The 18,123-nt window shown below is 41.2% G+C and overlaps 1 protein-coding gene across 1 annotated transcript in view; it reads left to right on the top strand.

Moving 5' to 3' along the window:
• The window catches only part of PTCHD1 (patched domain containing 1), a 40,167-nt gene extending 22,251 nt beyond the window's left edge, over positions 1–17,916 (top strand). Inside the window, exon 3 of the mRNA XM_058863133.1 lies at positions 9,698–17,916. Coding sequence (XP_058719116.1) covers positions 9,698–11,352 — 1,655 coding nt within the window. The 3' untranslated portion in view covers positions 11,353–17,916. The remainder of the gene's footprint in view (positions 1–9,697) is intronic.
• Positions 17,917–18,123: the final 207 nt, after the last annotated feature.

Here is an 18,123-nt window from a genome sequence, read left to right as displayed (position 1 = left end):
AAATCACTTAGTGATGAAAATCAGTTTTCAGTTTTGTGTGCTGATATGAGTCATAGCATGTCATATGTGAGATGAGCCCAGGTTTCTTAACAGACCAGCTCCACGTGTGACCACCTCCTCGGCTAGTGAGGCTTGAGCTATGTGCACCATGGGGAAATTCATCTTGCCAGGCACACCTGTCATCCCTTTACTGTCCTGGCATGGCATTCTCCCATCCTGTTCAGCTCCCCTGGTGCACAGGGTGGTCCTGGCTCCCCACACACCCTGGGGTCTGCACCCCATGCCAGCAGCAGTGGTGAGCAGAGCAGTGCCTTCCTCTTCTTGTCATCCTCCATGGGGCTTTCTCCCTCTCTCTTCAAATAACAGCTTATACAGGGCACTCTGCCTCCTGGGAGATTTTCTGGTGTTCCCGAGCTAAGGAGGACGAAGAGGCATTTCTGGGAGGACTGTGGGGCAGGGAGACCTTTGGAGGCCAGACAGAGTCAGGTGTTTGCTCCAGAAGCACAGACTTGCACGTACGACACAGGTTTGGCTCAAATGCTTTATCTTCAGATCTCCAAAAGGTCTGGGGAGTCAGGAGATGAGCAAGCCATGCAGACATAAATATTCCAGCAGCTAAAACCAAATTTTGCTAACACACAGCTCCTTCTGTTGCACTGAAAGAAATATGACTTTTAACTTTTGCCAGGTCTTTTGTGAAAACAGAGGAAAGCAAGTGACACATTGAAGCAGAGCTGACAGCCCGCTACTTAAATGCCAAAACAGCCCTTTACTGATTTTTAAGTGGAATTAAATGTTCTTCTTATATATAAAACTAGATTTTGAACCATAACTCAGTTTTTTTACCAAAACACAACAGCCACTCAGGTTTTCTCTCAAATGTGTCTGTTTTAAAATGTGTTTATGTGACATTCTTGCTATCACTGTGACAAAATCTCAAATATTACATTGTTTCAAAAGTAAAAAAGATGATACAAGAAAAACATCAATCATTCTCCCAAAACCGAAATCAATAATTTTATTTTATTGAAATCAATGAGTCTATTCAGGATTAATAATGTAAGTGCTGAATTGCATGTATAATCATTACAATCAGAAGCTGTTAATTTAAACAGAATTTTGGTATACTTTAAAAAAATAATTTGAAAATGCAATATGAAATAGTAAGTTTTTTTATTAGTAAATACACATACTCTAAAAATAAAAAGTGGTGAACCATGTTACCAGCATTATTGATTAGGGATTGTGGTGAAGTCTAGGACTATGAATGCCATTGTTTAATTCTATTTAATTGGAATTATTAAAATACTTCTTATTCTCTTTGTTTCTTTTCCCCTTATATAGATAGAAAAATTACAGAATGTTTATATGTGTCTTGTGTCTGTGTATGTATAAAAACATACACAAGATATATATCACAAAACTAGAGATTTATATAGAAGGATATTCATTTCAATCATTTCAATGATTACATGTCATCATGGTTTATATATAAATATGTATATATATATATATATATATGTAATACATGGTCATGGTTTTAAAATTAGCTCATGACTTGTACCATTTTCTAAAACATTGGCTCATTATTTGTTTGCCACGATAAAAAATGGAACTGGGGAGTTTATAGTTGGCGTGCACCTTGTATTCCATTGCTGTGTCCCCACAACTTTGGGTGAGACCGAGGGGGTGATTTTATTTTGTCCATGCCTGCTTTGTGCAAATGTGTACTTTTTAGCATAGGTCAGAAAGGGCTGCACCTGACCAAAACAGCTTGTTTTGCAGGAGAGCAGAGAGTTGATTGGGTGCTCCATTTCCAAAAGCTCAGTTTAAAAATGTAGTATATTATGGCAGATATTCATTGCCTGAAGACTGGGATCTGGATTACTCTGGTGCAGCAGATCCATATGAGTCTTACGAGGAACCTACTCCCTTTTGTGACTGGGAGTGCTGCACAAGACCTAAATGAGGTCTCAACCTTGTGCTGGATTTCCAGACACACCCCACTTTCCTGACTGTGCATTAAGCAATTTGAGTGGAGGCTTAATGGCCCAGAGAGTCTTTCAGTAAGATCTACGACTGAAAATACCATTGTGTTCTCCCAGTGTGAAGCACTGAGCACCAGCTGAAGGCATCTTCACGCACCCATCAAAGCCAGCGTGTGCTGCACAGGGACACTTTCCCTTCACGGTGCGTTTCTGTGGGCACAGCCGCCCACAGCTGTGAAACACAGCACATTCTGAGAGTGTATTATTAAACATTTTGGTTTCTCTTATTTTGTTGCCAAGTAGATACAGCACAAAACACAGCTCTCTCTCCAGAGACTGAGGCAGATTTTTGTCTGATGTGCATGCACCAAGATACTGTGTTTTTCATGCTGGTGGAAAGTTGAGGAGTACTTGGGCGTGAATGGAGCTTTCTGACTGGGATGGCCAGTGCTTTTGTAAACACACTTGGAGAGATCAGCCTGACACTCAAGGGTGAATGGCTAATAATCTAATGTAAAGCAAAACCAGAGATTGATCAAATGGTTTCATGCCTAGATACCTAACAGGCTCACCTACCTAATTTTAGTGTGTTTCTCTCTTGGGAAGATCCCAAGTCAGATGTTAGTACCTGCAGCCATAATATGTGTAAAATTTAGTAGCTTTTAAAACAATCATTGCAAATACTGAATGTACCCAACAGGACTGTTACCATGTTTTTGAGGTATGCTGTCATACCTGTAATACAGTTACAATACTGACACACAGAGTCTGTGTGACAGGAGGTAAATAAAACACTGTAATGTGTACAGCCTATGCTTACACCGCTACATCCCATCCCATGTTGCTCTTCATGTGTCTTGAATCCATGTACCATGCCTGCACATAGCATTCAGGCTCACTTAGCCTTTAAACCTGTGTTTGGAGGTATGAAATGAGGTCAGGCTGTGCTTGTGTGGCTGGGACTTCAATCACTTTGCCAAAGAGGATGTATTTAACTCTACTAAACTGTCTACAGCCCACAGTCCCCTAGTCACAATTTCCCTGAAATGAACACTGCTCCCTAACACAGCTGTTTAGATGAGTACCTTACAGGATGTTAGTATCCTCTAGGATTTTACTCTACACTGTGAACTGGGCTCCCACAAACAGGCAAGTGTAGGAAAAGCAAGTAGGATTCACAGTGCATTTTCTTAGCTCAGCACAAATGTTTGGGACAGACAAGTCTGCACTGTGGGATGTTCAGCAATACACACCCTCCTTCAGGTCTGACATTCATGCAGCAAAATTGGAGTATTGCACCATTTGTGGACCACAAAGTTGGACGTTGCTTGGGGTTTATTACAACAGCACACTAATAATGGTATAGGTGGTCAGCTCAACCCTTGCCAGTGAATTGTTATCCACTCAGCGGAAAGTGTTGTAGAAGTTATTTATGCTTGCTGCTGATTCTGTCTGCACGCTGAAGGATCTCGTTTCGGTGTAGTATTTTATTGTTTTAGTGAGAACAAAGTATGGAGCCAGATGTTTGCTTCAGCTGGATGCAAATATTCTTGCCCTGCCTGTCACATTCAGCAGCAGTTTGAGCCTGCTATATGTTCTGGGCTGAAATCGTGCCTGCTGGGAGAGGCTGCATGAGGCAGGCCGGGTATTTAGTCAACAACTGGTTGATTGCAACTCCAGTGACAAAGGGAGTCCAGATTAGCGGTTTCACTTGGCTTGTCAGAAGACGGGAGCTGATGAGATCACTGATCTAGCTGGAAAAAAATAAGTCAGCGGGGGGAAATTATCTCAGCCTCTTTGTTGACATTACTGTGGAAAGCAGTCCTAGAGTTGAGCGGTGCACATTGTTATTTTTAATACTGTCAGCTAGGAAAATTCATTGCACCTTCATTATATCATATGTTATTGCAGATACCGTTTTGGAAAGGGCAATTCCTGCGATATGATTCTGACCTCCTGTGTACTATTTTTGCACAAGAGCAGTTCTTGAGACCTTGCCCGCATTGGCAGCAAGCTGGGATATGAATTTACAGCATCCTAGCTATTTCATGTTAATTCATCTGGTGTTTGTCTCTGCAGATGATATTTCACTCCGCTTTGAATGTGAATCAAGCTGTGCTTCACAGATATCCACAAAGAAAGCTGGTGCAACATAGTTTGCCCTCTGTACATTCACACCCTTTTTCACAGGACACTAAATTCCTCTTGCAGACAAGTGCTCCAATTTGGTGGAGTGATTTCAGGCTTAAATCAACCTGAGTGGGACAACATTGGTCCAGCTGAACTGATAGTGTTACAGGGGTGCAGCTATTACAGTGCCAGCATAAACCTTAAATCAAGATCCACACTTAACCTCAGAAATTCCATCAGACCATGCTTCCACTTCAAATTTTCACCCAACCAGTTTACAAGGCTCCCATATATCCTACCATGAGTCATTACCCATTTCAGACAGTCTTTTGTGCCATCAACATCAGGAAAAGATTTTGTTTCAAAAGTAACCTTAAAAAAAAAATAAAATAACATAAAAGCTACTTTCTGATGCCCACCATTCATTTAGTTCCAGTGCAGACTAAAACAGGTGAATTAGGTAACAGGTAGCCACGTGGGAGCAGAGAACTTCAGTAGGAGAGGGGAAGTAACACCTGAGAAGGGAGAAACATCCCATAGCCCAGCTTTGCCACACGTGAAGTCTGCTCCCTCTGGAAGTCAGTTTGATGCTTTATTGGTGTTAATTGTGGCAGTTAATGGGCACCATACATCCTGATGCAGCAGTCAGCCTCCCTGAGGGGCAGATCTGTTGTTATTAGTGTTTGGTGTGCCTCTGCATTAAAATGGGATTAATAAAATCTATTACCCCTGAAATGTGACCTTCCACACAGAAGGCTGGAACTTCACAACCTGTGAGCATCAGAAAGATTTTACTCAAGTATCAAACATGTACAGAAACATAGAAGCTTCAAAACAATAAGGACAAAAAAGATGAGACCCACAGTCTACTATTATTCTCTACTTTCATAGATAGGTAAAAGTGCAACAAGAAGAACCAAAAACCTCTTTCTCAGTCATTCCCCTTAATTTCTCTGATGGAAGAAGATTTGTATATCCAAGCCTCATTTTACCACAGTAAGATCAAAACTTCACATGATTTTTTTGCAAAATTGAACATACCCCTCACTTGTTTTACAAAAGCAGGCAGCAGCCCTTGATTCAGGTAAGCAATTAAGCCAAGCAAATGCAGAACTGGTTTGACTTTGGTGACCAGAATGTCACTTTGCTGCCCTCTCACAGACTCTAGGGCTGCTTAGATCCCTTCTCCTCCCTCTGCTTTGGTCTCGCCGTTTGCAGTCAGGAGCAGAGCCAACAGTAAGGCTGGGTTGCCCATGCCAATTCCTGAAGGCTCCTTGCTTGAGCAACCACTTAACAGACGAAAGGATGCATTTATTTTTTGAGGTTTGAAAATGGTACTAAAAAGAACCGTATAAATGCCTACACATAAGTAGTATTTTAAAATGAGGTAAATGATTTGATAATTTTAAGGAAGAGAAAATTTTACTTTCATTTTCACGACTTCCTACAAGTGCTTTTTTTCTGATGTGTGCTCTGCATTGATTTTGCAGAGCATGTGTAATTGCAAGACTTGTGTGGTGGTTTCAGTTCGATCCAGCACAACTTCTTTCTGAAGGAGGGAAATTAAACTTTTTATAGCATTTTTGGGCTACTCATAAAAGTGCTCTATTTAAGCTAGGCCTAATTTATTTGGTTTATTGGTAGTATTGCTATTATTATCAGGTTCTAAAATTAAAGGTAGCCCATCTCAGGATGAAAAGCCTGTGAGATCCTTAGCATTAACAGTAATTTCCTTCTTCATTTTCTTTAGCTACAAAAGTCAGAATGCCTGTTCTCAGTCCTCCAACACATGGTAGGAGTATTTCCTAAATGCAAAGTAGCAGAAAAAGAGAATAAGAAAAAAAGTTTGATTCCCATTTTGTCCAATACCTTTCTCCTATCCATTTAACATTTTCCTTTGACCCTGAACCTCTTTTTTTAAACAATTTCCATCTTTCTGTGTACTTCATGTTAGCTCATGATTGTAGAGCCTGACTGTAGGGCACGACCGGTGAATCATAACAGCAAATGTCAGCAGGAAAAGATCTCCAGTAGCCCATTAGCTGTTTGAGTTCATATTTATTATTTACTGAATGACCGTGAATAATGAACAAGTTGCTCTAAATGATCACAGATTTGTGGCTAAATCTCTATTAAAAAGGGAAAATCAGTTGAAGCAATTACAGAATTTATTTACAAGGAAAAAATTGCCTTCGTCTCATTAATATTACATGGAGTAGATGTAGCAACAGCAAGAGAAATAGAGGTAATTGGTGCAAATTGATTAGGCATGCAAAAAATGAAAACTCTGAAATGACAGAGAAGTGAAAGAAATTCTCTCAAAATGCTTCCATGGAGATATCTGCCCTAGTCTCTGTGGGCTAGATTTATCTGAACATCAGCGAGTTACAGTGCTGGAGGTTGTTACCCAAGTTATGATTACAGTCAGTATTTATGGAGGTAAATTAGGTTAGGTAAATCCCATTCTAGCTAAACACAGCTGATTTTTTGACTGCCAAGCCTAACCTGTGCTTGAGTTTGGGCCTAATTTTTTTCTTGGGGAAAACTGGATCAGGTCAGGAGTGCCACTAGTGCAAAAAGTCTGCAACTTTTTCATTTAGGCATGTCCTCCTGAATGTAAATCGTATAAATGGACAGAGGAATCACAAACTGTACAATTGAAGGAAAATACCAGCTCCTAGTACACAGATTGTGTAGCAAACAACAAAAGGAACCTATCCTAAAATAGGAGAGTATCCAAATATTTTTCTCTTGACTTTGTGGAGCACATGTGGTGACGCCTCTTCATGCATTTACTTGAGCAGTTCTCTAAATCAGATTCCATTTTAGGGTAGTCTTGAAGATTATGTAAGAGCAAATTATGGTTTTATCTTTCCTGCTTAAAGATGGAATGTGGTATCAGAAGTCATGTTATCAGGCATTATCCAAAGCCTTATACCCGTTAAAACGTCATGTTCAGCATCATATTTAACTAGCTCTAATTTACTTCTCTTATTGCAGAGTCAAAGGTTCTCCAAATTAATATGGCTATTTGAGTATTTTTACTCAAAATAAAAGATGATACAAGAGCTTATTAATGCTGAATTTTTCTACTTTTTTTTTTACAGAAACATGCTATAGCTAAAGCTCATGATGGAAGTAATTTGTAATATTCAATGACTTCATTTTATTCTGTTTTTGTTCACTCAATGCTAATGTGTATGATGCCATGTGAAATTCGCAGACGAGCCTGTCTGCAGGACTCATGGGAGCCATAAATGGATTAAACCTCTCACTCCCTACTTTGGCAAGTGATCAGTTACATTTAAATAAAGGTCAGTCTGTCTTTACAAAGAACACTGAAAGCAAGCTTAATAGCTTTCCCTACCGAGCCTAGAACATAACTATTTGAAGCATAATTAGCAATGGGGTGCCAGTCACTGATTGTGCTTTTTGCTTGATTTTATGTCTGGGGAGTTCCAGTATTCCCCATTAGCTTTAAGAGGGGGCACAGTGCTAGTTATCAAATTGACAGTCTTGACCTGGCCTCTGAAAGCAGCTGTAAAACATTGTTGGGGAAAATTAAGATGAATACCAAAGCCAGGTCTGTAATACTGCTACAAATTGGACATTTGAGGTCCATGCAACAACTCTAAATAACAAAATAGGTGAAATATCTGATATACATGAGAGTGTGGACTTTGTTACACTAAACACCAGGTGATAAGGAGATACACCAGCTGTCCTAATGTCTCATCATATGAGCTCTGTATTGTGACTTCTTTATAAAATACTCCATACCTATTCTTTTCCAGCATAACAGAGAGACCAGCTTTGCCATCTGTCCAAATACAGATTTCAGGAAGGGTGGAGTGAATCAGCAACAACTGCCCCTACAGTAAAAGGTGCTGACCACAAAAGGGTTATTTTGTCAAGTTAATTAAATACTTAGCCTGTATGAGAAGAATAAATTCACAGCACATTTATTCACATTTAAGATTAAACTCACAGCATCATAGAACGGTTTGGGATGGAAGGGACCTTCAAGATCATCTAGTTCCAACATCTCTAATATATCATGTGGTGTTCCAGTTCTTCAAAACACCTCATTTGCTTGGGGTTTCTTGACTGGTATTTATAGCCTTTGTAGCAAAAGTGATAATTGTCTACAGGTGGATAGAACAGAGCTGATACAGCAATTTTAGTACTCTGCAGACAGCCTGAAATTCTAAGAGAGATCTGTGAATTACCTTGACCTTCCTGACTGGAACATCAGCTTCAAAAGTTCAGTGATTGCTCTTCAGTGTTATCAGCAACTAATTTAGCACTGATCATTTTGCCTAATACTATCAGAGAAGATGGGTAAGAGCAAAGCACAGTGGACTGACTTTTGGGAACTTCTGGAGATAATCCAGGAGCAGACTAGAGAAGCAGACAAGTGACAGCAAAATCAGCAAAAGAATAGAGAGGAGGAGTAATTAAAAGGCAGCAAAGAGGCTGGGATTATATGGAAAAGATCTCTTAAGTAAAGATGAATGTTGCAATGAATTATTATGAGAAAATATTACCATCTCATATTTTAGGTGTGATACAAAGACTGTATTCTGTTTATCTCTGTGTAAATCATTAAACTACGATTACTTCAGCTCCTCTCACCTGGTAGAGGGTCAATGGCTGCATTCCCAGCTCAGGTTCACTACCAGAGAGCAGAAATCTGTGTCCTCCAAATGCATCTTCACAATGCAGAAACTGTAAGAGGAAGGTGCACAATCAGGGATTAATATAAAAGCATGTACTTTTCCTGATTTACCTGCACTTGGGGGTTAAACACAGGATTTTAGGTCAACAGGTTTTCTTTTCCTTTTGTGAATGGTATATGCATTTTAAGAGTCAATTAAATACATTACAAAATGTAGGCATTGCCAAGAAATATAGGGCTGTATTTGGTTTTATAAGCTCTTAGATCTATAAAGAAGACATATGCCTTAAGCAGCTCCATATCAGTTTTACGACTCTCCTCTAAAATTTATTTGTGCTTTATTTGTTTGTTTAATTTCTAGGATTTCTTTTTCCTGATGGAAAATTTGTACAGGAAGTGGAGAAACCAATAACTGATTTAATTGACAACTTTCAGCTTATGTGGAATTTTAATTTTTTACAGATTTTCTACAAAACAGCCAACTAATGCTCTGCTTCCAGCATGGGCACTTCAAGGTTGTATTTCTTTGTTTTCACCACAGGTCTGATACCATCACCAGGAAAAACTAATTTGAAAGCATCTTCCATCACAGGCACTCAGAAATAATGAAACTTAACAGCCATGCAGAGTTAAAAAATCCTATTTTTTTAACCCATGAATCCTGTGCCAGCAGTGCAGAGCTCTCCTCAAGCTTTAGCAGTAAGGTTTGCTAGGCGGGTAGCAAATGCGCTTCTGTGGTTTTCTCCTCCATAATCATTTCTCTCTTCAGCAGGACGTCTCCTTCAAGCACTGGTAGCATCCAGTTGTGTCTCCTTCGAGCCTTTTAGCATGTCCACGTTACTTTTTTCTGTGTAATTCGGGATTTGAATACTTTAAACACTACTTTTGTTCTCTATTGTAGGTCATGGGTTGTATGGGACTTTTGAAATGTTGTCCTCCTGGAGGAAAACTAGAGAAGACCAACACGTTAAAGAGAGGACTGCAGCTGTATTTGCAGACTCCATGCTCTCGTTTTCTCTCACCACTGCCATGTACCTGGTCACTTTTGGAATAGGTGCCAGTCCCTTCACTAACATTGAAGCAGCCAGGATTTTCTGCTGCAATTCCTGTATTGCAATTTTCTTCAACTACCTCTATGTACTCTCCTTTTATGGTTCCAGCCTGGTGTTTACTGGCTACATAGAAAACAACTACCAGCATAGTATCTTCTGCAGAAAGGTACCAAAGCCAGAGGTATTGCAAGAGAAGCCTGCATGGTATAGGTTTCTTCTGACAGCCAGATTCAGTGAGGACACAGATGATTCAGAGGAAACGAACACTTACGAGAGTCATCTTTTGGTGTGGTTCCTGAAACGCTACTATTGTGACTGGATAACAAACACTTACGTCAAGCCTTTTGTAGTTCTCTTTTACCTTGTTTATATTTCCTTTGCCTTAATGGGCTACCTGCAGGTCAGTGAGGGGTCAGACCTGAGCAACATCGTAGCGACTGCGACTCGGACCATCGAGTACACAACTGCCCAGCAGAAGTATTTCAGTAACTACAGCCCGGTCATCGGGTTCTACATCTACGAGTCAATCGAGTACTGGAACACCAGTGTCCAGGAGGACGTGTTGGAGTATACCAAGGGCTTTGTGAGGATATCTTGGTTCGAAAGCTACTTAAATTACCTTAGGAAACTCAACATATCTACTGGATTGCCGAAGAAGAATTTCACTGATATGTTGAGGAACTCCTTCCTGAAGACCCCTCAGTTTGCCCATTTTTCAGAGGATATCATCTTTTCCAAGAAATACAACAATGAAGTTGATGTTGTGGCTTCCAGGATGTTCTTGGTGGCCAAGACAATGGAAACCAAGAGGGAAGAACTTTATGATCTCCTGGAGACGCTGAGGAAGCTCTCTCTCACCTCCAAGGTGAAATTCATCGTTTTCAATCCATCATTTGTGTACATGGATCGTTATGCCTCTTCAGTGGGAGCCCCCTTACAAAACTCCTGCATTAGTGCTTTATTTCTGCTCTTCTTCTCTGCATTCCTGGTGGCAGACTCTCTGATCAATGTCTGGCTCACTCTAACTGTTGCCTCGGTTGAATTTGGAGTTATAGGTTTCATGACTTTGTGGAAAGTGGAACTAGATTGTATTTCTGTGTTGTGCTTAATTTACGGAATTAATTACACAATTGACAACTGTGCTCCACTGTTATCAACCTTTGTCCTGGGCAAAGAGTTCACAAGAACTAAATGGGTGAAAAATGCCCTGGAAGTGCATGGGGTAGCTATTTTGCAGAGCTACCTCTGCTATATTGTTGGTCTGATTCCTCTTGCAGCTGTGCCTTCAAATCTGACCCGTACACTGTTCAGGTGCTTGTTTTTAATAGCATTAGTCACCTTCTTTCACTGCTTTGCCATTTTACCTGTGATATTGACTTTCCTGCCACCCTCCAAGAAGAAGAGGAAAGAGAAGAAGAATCCTGAAAACCGTGAGGAAATAGAGTGTGTTGAAATGGTGGATATGGATAGCACCCGAGTGGTTGACCAAATTACAACAGTCTAACTTGATTTGTTGGTTGCTTTTTTACACTAGGTCTTACTGAGAAGAAAAAAAAAAGAAACCAGTACTGATTAAATGTGTGGGAACAGGAAGGAGATTGGAGGTTTTCCTCTCCCTCCTCTAAGCTAAATCCAGGAATATTCAAAATTATGGGAGAAATTAAAAATAAATTTTAAAAAAAAAGAGCCGGGGTATTGTACCTTGCTCAGTTCCTATAACAGGTAATATGGGAGAATTTGCACACCCATGCAAAGAGAGGTTAAATTTTAGATGCATGAAGTAAGATCTAATGGAAGAAGTTGGGTTCTTAAGCAGTCGTCTGTATCGCCTGTACTGCAGATGCTGCAATTATTGTGGCTAAACCAAATCATGTTGAAAGGTCAACTGTCAAGGCTGAAGTAGCACTAAATGTTCGCTGGATGTAAAGGCTTTACAAACTTTCTGCACAGCAATAACTCAAGTCAGTGAGTCAGCTCTTATAAGTCTTTGCCATCACATTTAATTTTTCTTTTCTCCCCTAATCTAAACATTTATGCAAGACTATATAAAAGATAGCAAACTGTACTGGGGAAGAAGGCAGTACACAGCAACCAAGTGCTTTCCAAACACTTTTATGTTATGAATCACTTTTTTTTTTCTAAAAGTATCATTGTTTTTAAATGGAAATCATCCCTTGTAACATTTTTAATCATGGTTTTATAGCTCTTTCTTTTTCTTATAAAAACAGAAAAGAACAAAAAAAAAGGACCAAAAAAAATCCATGTGACTCTGTCACTCTATAAAATATATAATTCTATTTTATACATGTCTCGCTACTAGTTAAACATGTAATCTGCTTTACCAACTGTAATTTTGTTAGCACTCTACTGAGACATATGAGTGGATCTAGGAGCAGACAGAAGATGGTGTACTGAATATTTCAGCACCAAAATCCATGATACAAACCTCAAATACTAAAATGTCATCAAGAAAGTGAATGTTAGGGCTCTTTTAGTGAGAGCCTATTTCAGGCCATTCACTGGTAATGCACACTAAGAGGATTAGTGGGTAGTTTTACATAATGTATAACTTAATCCCTCAATCTTCCTAGAGTACCTGTAAAGCAATAGACCTGCAGCTATGGGCTCTTCCAGTAGACCATAAGAGTTGTGTGGAACAAACTAAAGGTTGGGACTGTAGTTTAGCAGCAGCAAGTTTAATAATGTCCCCAAAGAGCCCATATCTAAAGGACCTATTGAAAACATCACATCTGAGAGGGAAAAAAAAAAAGAAAAAGAAAAAAAAACAACTTAAAAAGATTACATTACTGAGTCTTTTTGGAGCCGTGAGTTCTAAATCAATAATTCTGTCAGCATCTGTGATGTGGAATAATACAGATAAAGCAGCATCTCTTCCCTCCTCCGCCCTCTCCATCCTTAAGAGCGACAGGCTCATTACTGCAAGGTTTTATCATGTGGTTGAACCCTTGTGGGGATATGTAAGCCAACTCTGTAGGTTTTGCTGAGAGTATTCCGGCCATGCATTGCCTGTGAAAACCCAGTAGCAGGAAGCTGGCTGGTGTGTCGGGTGGTTTCATATGGACTGTTGCTTTGTGGTGCAACATGAATGTATTCCAACCAGACTGCCTTTTGCAGCTCATCTGGAAACTAAGAGTACTTGAAAAGTTTTCAGCATTTGGCACAAAGTTTGCTTCAATAACAGTATCTGGAGGGGCAGGGGTATTGCAAGAGCCATGGGGCTTGGAGCACTGGGAGCACCATGGCTCAGGAGGCTGCCTGTGGTACCTGTATGGTCACTAGGACGTCCGTGGTCACAAACCCAGGATGTGCTTCATTGCATGAAACATCTCTTTAGCATCCAAATCCCAGTGACCCTCAAATGCCCTGTGCAAAACCTGCAAATGCCACCTACTGAATATTAATTTTCAAGCAAAGAGATACTTCTGACTCATCCTTTCTAGCGGAAAATAAGATAACCAGATATTTAGCCCTGAAGCAAAATGTTACATTCTCACTCGCAAAACAAGTCAGCAGTGCAGCTGGCAACATTTACTTTCCCCTGGATAAGTCCCTTCCCTGACCAGAAGAAAGGAAGCTTGCTGCGTCCAGGAATGCACAGGCTCTTTGCTTAAGTAAACAACAGTTGCTTCAGTAGCAGCTGGGAATCTGTAACAACAACTTCAGCCTTGGCAGAACACAGGCGGACACCTTGAAGACAGCCAAATGAATGTAAGGCTAGGAAAAAGATCTGTTTCCCCTGTTTTCCTTAGACTCAGCCTTGGGGCTATGTTTTCCAGCCAAAAAATATTCCTTAAATATATTTCACTGTAGATTTTCTGTGATCATCAGTATGTTGTTTGAATACCAGTCACCCTGTCCCCTGGCTGTTCAGCAGGCAGCTGCAGTGGCTTTTAAACTTCTGAGGGCATTAGCAAATTAGCTGAGAGTTACAGAGGAATTGCAATTCCTCTGCAGTAATCTACTGACCTGTGGGACACTTGGAAATGGGACATGTGTCAAAGAGCTTGCTTTACACTGCCGAGAGGAATACATGGTGAGCACTGATTTTACACCTCTGCTATCCCTCATGGTATCATTTGCAAACACCAGACGCCAAGATAGTTACCATAAACCTCCTCACATCTAATTGCAGTGCATAGACAGGAGCGTCTTTAAAGAGATGTCCAAAGACAAGCTCGCAGTTTCACAGATCTCTTATTAAATCTCACCATGTGAGGCCTTCAGAGATCTTCAAGAAAGGTGATAAAACCAGGGATAAAATTACTTCTCTATCTCCAAACCTGTCAGAAGAAGGATGTGGAGGCATTCCTGTGACAAAGTGCTGCAGAACAGGCTTGAGTGTCTGCAGAAGGCAGGGTGAGAAGTCATGCAGTCCATGCCCTTGCCCCCAGGGCAGAGCCAACATTTAAATGATTTCTGAAGGATGTTTGTCCAGCCCATTCCTAAAAGTTTTTTTAAGGGCAGAGTCCTCTCCCAGCAGTTCTCCCCAATGCCATGTTACCCTCTCCAGTAACCAGTAACTCCTGCTAGCCACCCAAGACTGGGATGGAGAAGAGGAGCCATGCCCCTCTCCATACAGGGATAAGACACACAGGAGACCTGAGCATCCCCGAAAGTGAGAAAACCCAGAACACAGCCAAACCCAACTTACATACATTTTTCACTGTTTCACAACAAGCTGCCATTCTGTTCCCCACCTCCAGGGTTGGCAAGCTACAGCCATGGAAGTGTCCAAGGTGCACTCAGCCCAGGTCCGTGAGACTTCTGCCTGAATCCCGATGTGTCTGAGGGATGCACCAAGTGCTCCTTCTCTGCAGGTAGCTTGAATACCTCAACATGAACCATGTTCTCAAGGTTTCAGACTATGCTAAGCCACTTAAGCCTTCCTCCCCTTCAACTTTTTCCTCTGGAGCAATTATCTTCACCAAAGTCAATGGACCTCCCTGCACCTATTGTTTAGTAGGTGCAGATGCAGCACTCTGTTCTCAGTCCAAAGCACTCCCAGTGGCTAACTGTGCATAAGATTTTACCCTTACCGGTGAACCTCCAGTTTGGAAGACTACCTAGGCTTAAGCATATTTTTGTCATACTCTTAAGTGGCTTTTTAGCCCAGGTATCACTGTGGTTTTGTTTGCAATATAGATGATCCAATTTTTTATAAATTCAGTGGGTAGAACAGAGTATGTCAGGCACTGACTAAAATCTAACAGTGAAAGTTTTAGCTAAGGCTAACAAAACTATGTAGGACTATGGCTCACTGAGCACATATATCTTCTACAAACATTAAAATTCCCATACAGTAAAGTATGGTGTACAGTATATTTTTACTACAGGGTAAGCATGGGGAAAAAGAGCCAACCTACGTGCATATGGCCCTCAAGATCAATCCAGTTTTCTTGTAATATAACTTCTGATGTTGTGTTAGCACAAGTCCACTTTCAATTTACATTTACTCTAACTGGAGAAAAAAAAAATAAAGAAAATTTGTTATAGCTGGAATAACTATGCTATAAAAATTAATTGATGAAGACAGAATTTTCTGCCCAAAGCAGAAATGTGAAAATGTTCTAGTTAGATTAAAACTAGAGCTGGAAATGTTGAGAAAAACCTGTCAAAGAAAAAGAGCTTCTTTTCCAAAGACAAGCAAATACAGTTATCATGGTCAACTGCATGAACCTGGAGGGAATACAGTACCAAAGTGGCCTGAGGTTATGTTGAGTCACGAGAGGATTCACATCTGCTCTCAGAAGCCTTCTGAGCCAGCGCTGAATTCAGGTAAAACATGTACTGTAAATTGAAAGGTGTACTTATAAATGTTTTTTTCTAGACTGACTGTCCTCCTGTGAGCCATGAAATCCCACATCAGCCAACACCTTTATTTTTATTCAAAGGGAAAACAAAACTAAGTGGTGGCACTACTGGACACAGAACGGGGTAGTCCAGGAGGAAGACTGGCTCCTCTGAAAAACAGAGCCAGCAGAGCAAGTGGGTTGTGGGAGAAGACCTGATGACTTCAATACTTAGAAAGTGGTGTTTTTTCCTATTTTGTTAACTCGGGAAGAAAATAGCATGTCCAGGGAGACACAGGGAAGGGAAGCTGAGTTAATAGGAGTCAGCTCTGGGTTTGCTGTTACAGTAGCTCCTCTGGCATGGTTGGGAACTGTCAGCAGGATGGGAGTGTGGGCGGGTCAGGGACAGCACTGCTGTGTGGGCACTGGGGATGCCAGATCAGGGGCTGTGGTGGTGCCATTTCCCTTGTCCCCATCCCACAGCCCTGCCCGGGGGTGCTCAGGGTGTGCAGCCACAGAGAGCATCAGCTCCTGTGTAGGAACAGATCCTCACAATTCTCACACTGTGGCAGCACTGCTGGCAGGTTCTGCTGAACCAGTGCTTGCATGGTAAGGCGCAAGCCCTGTAGGAAACCACTTTCTGGAAGCTCTTGGTTAGAAAGAATTATCCTGAGCCTTTTCCTCCCCAGCCTTTGCACATGTTAAAACCCTGATCCATAAAAATCAGATTGTACAATTTAGCTATGTAGGGACAAAGTATTTCTTCCATGGCTTTATCCCTACATTTATCACTAAAAGTACTTGTCATTTATTTTCTTATAAATATTGTGAAATAAGTAAGCCTTTCTGGGGTATGCACAAGTCTGATGAGAAGGAGGTGGGGAGGGGGGAGAGCCCCCTCCCAAAGGTGGGAAGCATCTTCCACCCTCAGCCAGTCACTACACCATCGCTGCAGGGCACCCCCAGTGACCCCAGCTCAGTGCAGTGGGGAGGGAAACTTTATCCCTCCTCCTCAGTATTATTAGAGAGCAGGGAGAAGCTTTAGCTCCAAATTGTGGGGGGGATGAGTCCCCAAGGAAGCCCTTGTGAAACCCATCCACTGGCAATGGTGGACTTCTTGTTTGGTTGGATTGTTTTGAGAAAGAAATGACAAAAGTATCCCAGGAGAGCATTTGAACACAAATTCCTGTCCATGGTGCGTGGGTTGGAGCAGAATGGCATGCTCTGACATGCCACCCCTTGCCCTGTTGTCCTGGCACAGCTTCCTGTCTGGAGAGAGGGCACCTCAGCATCACATGCGCCTGCCTGGGGCAGCCGCTTCTCAGGCACAAATTGTTCTGATGTCGTTGGCATTCTGCAAGTCATTACCTTTTTTTAATTTTTGGGAAAAACAAAAAAAAAAAACAAAAAAACAAACAAACAAAAAAAAAGAGATCAGCAGAAACAATTCTAGATTATTTAAGCTCCAAGAAGTCTTAATCTGTGCATCAAATAAATGGCTTGCAAGATGTCAGGGGTTTTCATTTAGGCTTTTTTTAACCTATTTTTACTATTTTTGTATTAATTTAGGGGAAAAATTGTATAATGAATCTCAATGTATAGCATAAGCCTAAAATAAAATGGCTGTCTCTCTCTTTGCTTCTTGTACTCCCAGACTGCTACAGAAATCCCATGCAATCACCAGTGCAACAAACTCATTTTCCTGGCCTAGCCCAAATAATAAGGATGAGCGTGCTCTCCAGGTCCCCACAGAGAGGGGTGTTGGAGTAGTTCAGGGGCACCTGCTCAGCACAGAGCCAGTGATGTCCCCAAGGTGATGGGTACGCTGCTTCTCCAGGAGCCCCTCTTGTTCCAGGCTGCACACTGCTCAGCAGCAAGCACAAGGAAAACCACATCTATTCATTTCCATATTACTGGGATCTAAGTGCTTTTTGGGGCTGTTTTATATAACCCAGCAGCAGAGCCCCAGCCTTGGCAGGCAAACCAACAGCTAAGGCAAAAATCTGAAACTGATTTGATCAAAACTACAGGTTATTTCCTCAAACAAGAGCTGGACCTTCTGATATCTGGTAGGTAGGTAGGCCTGAAGTATTATTGTTGAACTTAAGTATTGCAATTGAACAGAATTATTACTATTAAAAATTTTCTTACCAAGACCTTAGCATCCACAAACTTAGAAGCTAAATCATCATTGAGACACCCACCTCTCTCCCACCAGCAGAACCACAGCTGCTGTTCCAGGATCTTCTTATGACTGTGCTCAATCCTCTTCTTCCCATGCCCAAGCAGAGAACCCATTTACATTTCTTTCCTATTGTTTTGGAGAAGGGGAGCAGCATCCCTACAGGCCCATTTGGACCAACTGCCTTGAAGCAGAAGCAAACCACCCCACCAGGTGATGAGGGCTACAGGTGCTCTGTCACACCTGACAGCAGAAATGAGATATGCATCACTTTACTGTAAAA

Source organism: Poecile atricapillus, chromosome 1 (assembly GCF_030490865.1).
Source record: "Poecile atricapillus isolate bPoeAtr1 chromosome 1, bPoeAtr1.hap1, whole genome shotgun sequence".
NCBI classification, from domain to species: Eukaryota; Metazoa; Chordata; class Aves; order Passeriformes; family Paridae; genus Poecile; species Poecile atricapillus.
This window is presented reverse-complemented; position numbering and strand designations above follow the sequence as displayed.